An 8,036-nucleotide genomic window follows, 5' to 3' on the forward strand; every position below is an offset into this window, starting at 1 on the left:
TTATAACCGAATGAAGCCATGCACGATGAACATGTAAATCTTCTAGAAGATCTACAACTGTAAAACCATTGCATTTATGCTACGTGTCCATTCTGTTGCAACAGAAAAGATTCCTTTGTTCAAGTCTTGATTTTAGGCGCGTTGAGATGTTTCGAATTTTATCTTCAAGCCTAACTGTACCCTTGCGCGAGCCCGTGCAAGGGTGTTAGTTGAATGTTTATCTTTTTTTCTCCGGCGCATGGTTATCAAAGACTGTTCTTTTTCTAATCTTGTTTAGAACCACTGCGCGACCGCGCATGGTCTTATTTAAGATGTTTTTGGGATGAAGTTAGGGTATGGTCTTATGCTCTTTGCGCAGGGTTTTTGGGACCATACCCCTTCAGCGAGGCTCGTTGTTAATGGTAAAAGTCAAATCGTGGGCATCTACTGTGATGAGACGTTTAGTCCCGACGTCAAACCAACCATGATTCGCACTGTTTTAAGCTTAGCTACTTCAAGAAAATGGCCTATACATCAACTCGATGTCAAAAACGCATTCTTACACGGTAACTTAAAGGAGACGGTATACATGTTTCAACCACCGGGCTTCAATTCACTAACACATCCGAAACATGTTTGCAAACTTAAACGATCTTTATACGGTCTCAAACAAGCCCCCAGGGCGTGGTACCAACGTTTCGCGGGATACATCACTCATTGTGGGTTCAAAAGTAGCGTTTGCGATGCATCTTTATTTACTTTCAAAAAGGGAGACCAAATGGCTTACTTACTTCTCTACATGGACGACATTATATTTACTGCCTCAACCACTACCTTGTTGAAGAACATTATCAAATCACTCTCATCCGAATTCAAGATGACTGACCTCGGGTCCCTACATCATTTCCTTGGTATCTCAGTCACTCAACAACACAATGGTTTATTTCTTTCACAGTCCACATATGCCATGGAGATCCTTTCCCGTGCCAACATGACAAATTGCAAAACCGTTAGCACACCCGTGGAAGTCGGATCCAAACTAAGTGCCACGAATGGTGCCCCATTTTCGGACAGCTCCCTCTATCGTAGCTTGGCCGGGGCGCTCCAATACTTGACCATCACCCGCCCGGACATCTCCTTCGCGGTTCAACAAATATGCCTCTTTATGCATGACCCTCACGAGCCTATTTTCAACTTCTAAAACGCATACTGAGGTACATCAAAGGCACCATAACTCACGGTCTCCTAATCACACCCACCTCGTCCACCAAGCTAATTAACCGCTTATTCCGAGGCGGATTGGGGCGGGTGTCCCGACTCACGTCGGTCAACATCCGGATATTGCGTATACATGGGCGGCAACCTCATCTCATGGTCCTCTAAGCGGCAAGCAACCACTTCTCGTTCAAGCGCCGAAGCCGAATCTAGAGGAGTCGCCAATGCAGTCTCCGAACTCAGCTGGATCCGTAACCTCTTGTTGGAACTACATCTGCCCGTGACACATACTCCCTTGTCTACTGTGACAACATTTCAGCCGTTTACTTAGCCGAAAATCCAGTGCAACACCAAAGAATAAACATATCGAGCTCGACATACACTTTGTTCGGGAGAAAGTGCGACTTGGTACCATAAAAGTCCTTCACGTTCCAGCAGACTACCAGTACGCGGACATCTTTACCAAGGGTTACCGAAGCACTTGTTTCAACGCTTTCGATCCAGTTTGTGCCTCCGCACTCATACGGCTCAAACTGCGGGGGACTGTTAGCCAATAATATTCACAACATATTATTGGCATGTATTTTTGTAACCTCCTTGTATATTTAGTCTTCCCTAATTGTAGCTAGTCTAGTCTAGTCTTCCCTGTAGCCTCTAGTTTAGCTCTTCGATTTGTATTTAAGTGCTGTATCTCCAATTGTTTGAATCAAGGAATATCAGTGTTTCACAAGTTTTACATGAATTTTATACACTTTTGGTACACGTTTTTCATAACATAAAAGAATACTCGTTCTTGTTTCTCTTCGAATTATCTGATCAAAAAATTTAGAGAGCAACACCAAAATACCTTAATCTTAAAGTGATCGGTATACGATTCAAAGAGGTATCTACACCATTTTCAAACTATAAAATCCACATTGAATTCAACCATCTGAATAGTCAATTACTCAAACTTTAATGGGGTGACTTTTTAATGTTTTTTAGAAGTTTATTTGAACAAGCAAAAAATTGTATTCGATCATATTCATATAACAAATAAAATAGTCCTTAGATAAACAAATCATGGAGTTGACTTTTGTGATATGATGCCTTCAAAATCTTGTTATTAATCATAAGTACATGATGCAATGGTGAAGTTTTATTCTTTAATTGTTTTTATTGGTTGAATGTTTCAAAACAACATGGTTCATGTCCCTTTCTAATTATGATTTGAGTCTGATGCATACAGAAGTCAGAAACATCTGAAATAACTATTAAAATTGTTGATTCAAATATTCATCGAATATAAATGCGAGTAATTGGCTTTCCTCCATCGTAACAGATATCAAATATTCATCACCCATGGGTAGAAGTAGAAGGTCGTTTCGCTTTTCTATTTCCGTCTTTCTACTTGTACATTTCATATTAATCAGAAGAGAGGCTGCTGAAACAAGGTGCATTGAGAGCGAGCGAAGAGCACTCCTTCGCTTAAAACGTGGATTTGTGGATGATCATGGCTTACTCTCTTCTTGGAGTAATCATAGAAGCTCACAAGATTGCTGTTTATGGCGAGGCGTAGACTGCAACAACAAAACTGGCAATGTCATAGTGCTCGATCTTCATGGATATTGGTCAGATGATCTTGACGCTGTAGTTCAATTAAGTGGCGACATTAACTCTTCACTGCTTGATTTAAAACACTTGAATCATTTGGACCTCAGTTTTAATAGCTTCACCCGGATCCCAGAATTCGTTGGTTCCCTCAGAAAACTTCGCTATCTCAATCTTTCCTCCACTAGTTTAGAGGTATCCAAAGTCCCCCCTCAGTTAGGGAATCTATCAAACATACAAATTCTTGATTTCTCATATTCTTCAATTGTTTTAAGAAACACAGAGTGGCTATCAAAACTTTCCTCACTTGAATACCTAAGTCTCAGCGGTGTAGACCTCAGCAAGTCTAGTAATCTGTTAGAAAATGTGATCACGCGCCTTCCTTCCCTTTTCGAACTACACCTAGTTTTTTGTCTTCTTCCAAAATTTTCCACTAATACGTTACTTCCAATAACCAATTTCTCAAAAGTTCTTTCTATTCTAGATATCTCCGATAACTATCTTCCCCCCTCTATGATATATCCTTGGTTATTCAACTTCAGTAACAGCCTCATCGATATTGACCTCTCATACAACGAGTTAAATGGCTCCATTCCTGAAGCTTTTTGCGCATTCACGTCCCTACAGAAGTTAGATTTGACCACCAATGGTCTCAAAGGCCGTATCCCAACATCGTTTGGAAACTTCAGCAACTTACGATCGTTATACTTAGGTGGGAACAGTCTCAAAGAAGACCTTTCCAACTTCTTCCATCTCTTGAAACCAGCAGAGAAGTCACTCCAAGTTTTGGACTTGAGTTCGAATGAGTTATTCGGTTCCTTGCCTGATGTTACAAAGTTCGCCGCCTTAAAAGAATTATATCTTCCGAACAATGATATAAAGGGATCATTTCCAGAAAGATTCGAGCATATCTCGAATCTCGTCATCATTGACTTGGCTGATAATCATATCACTGGATTGATCCCGGATCTTTCAGCTCTTTCTTCATTGCAGGAGTTATATTTTGAGAGAAACAATTTGCGAGGGACTCTCGCAGATAAGATTATGCCTCTTTTTGAGCTTCAAAGTTTAGGGGCATCTTCAAACTTGTTGAATGGTACGATCACTGAGACTCACGTATCAAATCTTTCTCGTCTAGTTTACCTTGATTTGTCATATAACTCGCTGGCTCTCGAAATTGATCATGTTTGGTCTCCAACTTTTTCCCTCGATGTCATGTCATTTTCATCTTGCAAGTTGGGTCCTTCTTTTCCCACCTGGCTACAAACTCAGAAGAATTTCTCCATACTTGACATCTCGGCTACACAAATCAACGACTCTGTCCCAGATTGGTTCTGGGATCAGTTAACACCGAACCTTCGTTACCTGAATCTGTCATCTAATCAAATTCATGGCATTGTTCCAAATTTGTTGTATGGGAACCAACCTTACATTGATTTAAGATCCAATAACTTTTACGGCCCTGTCCCATTGTTTCCTTCAAACACACAAACATTAGTTCTCCGCAATAATATGTTTTCAGGATCAGTTTCCTTCTTGTGTAATTTCACCACCATATTTCGACTTGATCTTTCGAATAACCAACTGTCAGGAGAGCTTCCGGATTGCTGGATAAACTTAACTAACTTCTTTTACGTTAATCTTGAAAACAATAAATTGTCAGGGAGAATCCCCGCATCAATGGGATCCCTTACATATCTTCAAATGTTAAGTTTGCGTAGCAACAACCTAACCGGAGAGTTGCCATCTTCCTTAAAGAACTGCACCATGTTGACACTACTTGATGTCGGAGAAAATAGCCTCTCAGGTCGCATACCTACTTGGATTGGAAAAAGCCTAACGGAGTTGCGTGTTCTTAGCTTAACATCTAGTGGGTTCCATGGTACCATGCCTACAAGTTTATGCAGGCTTTCCAAAATGCAGATTTTGGATCTCTCTATCAACAATATCTCTGGAAGCATACCCAGGTGCCTCAGCAATCTCAAAGGCATGACCGACGAAACAAAAAAAGTTCAGTTTTTTGGGTGGAACACCGTGGGGCTATCGCGCACTAGGCTCTCGATTAAGCGAGATACATATACGTTTGAAGCATTGTTGCAATGGAAAGGAAGACAATATCAATACAGTAACACCTTAGGTCTGGTTACTAGCCTTGATCTCTCTAGCAACTCCCTCAACGGTGAGATACCACGTGAAATTACCAATCTTTCTGGACTTGTTGCATTAAACCTTTCCAGAAACAACTTAACCTGGCGAATTCCTCAAGATATTGGAAGATTACGTTGGCTGGATTTCCTTGATTTATCAAGAAACTATCTGAGTGGTGGGATCCCAGTAAGCCTTTCGCAGTTGACCAATCTTGGCCTGCTGGACCTTTCATACAATAACTTGTCAGGAAGGATACCAACTAGCACTCAGTTACAGAGCTTTGGTGCTTCATCCTACACCGGGAATCCTGCACTTTGTGGGCTTCCGCTTAGTAATCCATGCCCTGGAGATTTGGTTCCTGATCAAAGCCCAAGAACTACAGTAGAAACTGAAGACATTGGAGATCAAGATAAGCTTATTACTCGTGGTTTTTTCATTTGCCTTTCGACTGGATTAGCACTTGGATTCTGGGGATTTTTTGGAACTTTGTTTATAAGTGATTCATGGAGATATGCATATCTCAAGTTCTTGGACCATATCACAAACTGGATTTATGTTGTGATAGCTGTGAATTACAACAGGCTGCTGAGGCGGTCTTGACCCGAAATGGTATTCCTACATTTTTTTACCTGTACTGTGCTGTATATTTATGCGCGCCCGGACATGTCTTTCTGGCTTTAAATCACTGATTTAATAGCCATTTATGATTTTCTTTCTTAGGCGACTTTTCTACAGGTTTCTTTGAAGATGTTGTGTTCCAAAATAAATAAATAAAGAGTAAATTACAAGTTTTGTCCTTTATGTTTGTACCAAATTGCAGGCGGTGTCCTTTACCTTTAAATTTGATGAGTTTTGTCCTTAACGTTTCAAAATCATGCACGTTATGTCCTTTATCCCTAACCCAGTTAAATTTTTTTGTTAAATGTGAGTATTCTTGTCATTTTACAACTCCAAAGACTATTAAGTAAATAACTTATATCAAAGGACTAAATGTGTAAAAAAGTTAAAGAATAAAATATTAATTAAAAACCCACACTCTTCTCTCTTTCTCTTCTTCATCTCTACTCTCTCTCTCCTTCATCTCTCTCTCCTTCATCTCTCTGCGCTATCTTTTCTCCGATCAAAATAAATAACCAGTCAACTATTCATTTTACCAAGCTCTTTATCCTACACAATAGTGCCATTACAGATCTTTGAGAATTTTCTTGTAACTGAGTTCCTTTTTCAGACCCTGAACTGTTGTCAAGCTTTTATTGATTATAATAACAAAATCAAATTCAAGGATAACCGAATCAACTAAACGATCGATGAATCGCCAATTCGATATCAAAACAAACCAATTTATTGATTATAATAAGAAAATCAAAATTCAGCCCCAAAAATTTAGATAAATTCAAATCAGCTTCACTTTCAATTAAAAAAAATGAATTTAATATCATCTTCACTTTCAATTAACAGATCAAGGGTTTTGTTTATAAACAAATGTAACATATAAATCATGAAATTAACGACAATCAATCGAGTCAAAGAATCTCCAATTTAATTTCAAAACGAATCAATTTTAATACAACCTAATAATACAAATACTCAATAATCGATTAAGAAAACAAAATAATCAATTTTAATATAACCTACCATTGACCCGAAACCAAACACCACCGCCTCCGCTGCCGTGGCTGCGACGGCACCGCCGTCAGCCACCACAGCACATCTTCGTCATCATCTTCATTCGTCGTCGATCATCGTCATCCGAGAACAAGCATCACCTGCATAACCATATTCAACTTGACAAACACCACCGCCTCCGCCGTGTGAGGCGGCTCTCCTTCTAATTCTCTGTTTCCTCTCTCTCTACCTACTCACACACACTCTCTCTCTAAGATGTTTGGGGTGTGTGCTTGTCGGAGATACGCAGATCGGAGGGGGGGATCTCGCTCGTCGGAGAGAACCAGAACGATCCGCCGGCAGCCACCGGCTCCACCGGTGACTCCAGTCGCCGGACAGAATCATAGAGAGGGAGAGAAGGGTAGCATCTGATGTGTAGATCGAGAGAGGAGATGGCAAGCAAGGGTTTTGTGTTTTGTATTTAAATTGTACAAAATGGCCCTTCAATAAATTTTTTTTTACAAACTAGCCCCTGGAAAGGTCAAATGACAAGAATGCACTCATGTGCTTTGCACATGATCAGATTTAACAAAAAAAATTAACTGGGTTTGCCCTAAAGGACATAACGTGCAGGATTTTGAAACGTTAAGGACAAAACTCATCAATTTTAAAGGTAAAGGACAACGCCTGAAATTTGAGACAAACATAAAGGACAAAACTTGTAATTTACTCATAAATAAAATACTAATTCATGTTGTGCATAGTCTGAATTGACACCTAACTAGGTGAACCATTCAATTCCTCAAATAACATGAAAACCTACAAAAACAAAATCTTGAAGTAAGCACCATAAGAACCAAATGAATGTCATTTCAAGAAATTACAGACAGTGCATGCAAATCCTAATAATGTCTCATATGATATCATGGCCATAAGCGGACCTACCCTGTCACACCCCCAAAAATCCACACGCGGAGTACCACCGCTTGGGAGCGTGACGTGACCAGGATCAAGCCATCAATCATATCAAACATAGCATTAAATAATAGTAAAAGTCATTAAAATAGATTATCATGACATGATCGATGTTTTAAAACCAAGCATTGTTTTGAGTAGCGGAAGCATTGTTATAAACCCAAATTAAATATACTGAAGTGTCATGAGTGTTCAACAAAGTATTACGATCCTTGTCCACAACGACCGGCTCCTCTTTGTGCAAGCTCCAAGTACCTAACGATCTGCAAGGCATGTAACAGAATGATCAACAAACTAGTTGAGCGAGTTCACAGTAAGTAAGTGCGTAACAGTAAGTAAAGGGTGGCTCTACTTGGCCGATAGTAAGTTATATAGGTGGGGCTTCCCATGTTATGTGACCACTAGACTATTCGTATCAACTACTCGTATCATCCCTGTTCTTCTTCCGAGAACAGTAGCGCGTATGGGGTGTACGTAGGTCTTACGTACGTATCCTTCACAACCGAGGATAGGAGACGCGGGGG

General features: G+C 40.0%; 1 protein-coding gene across 1 annotated transcript; it reads left to right on the forward strand.

The window, feature by feature from the left end:
• The first annotated feature begins 2,535 nt into the window (after positions 1–2,535).
• On the forward strand, positions 2,536–5,532 carry LOC110931323 (receptor-like protein EIX2). Its single transcript, XM_022174723.1, has one exon. It carries the CDS (start codon positions 2,536–2,538, stop codon positions 5,530–5,532), a length of 2,997 nt encoding a protein of 998 aa, XP_022030415.1.
• The last annotated feature ends 2,504 nt before the right edge of the window (positions 5,533–8,036 follow it).

This window comes from Helianthus annuus, chromosome 1, assembly GCF_002127325.2.
Source record: "Helianthus annuus cultivar XRQ/B chromosome 1, HanXRQr2.0-SUNRISE, whole genome shotgun sequence".
Lineage (NCBI taxonomy): Eukaryota > Viridiplantae > Streptophyta > Magnoliopsida > Asterales > Asteraceae > Helianthus > Helianthus annuus.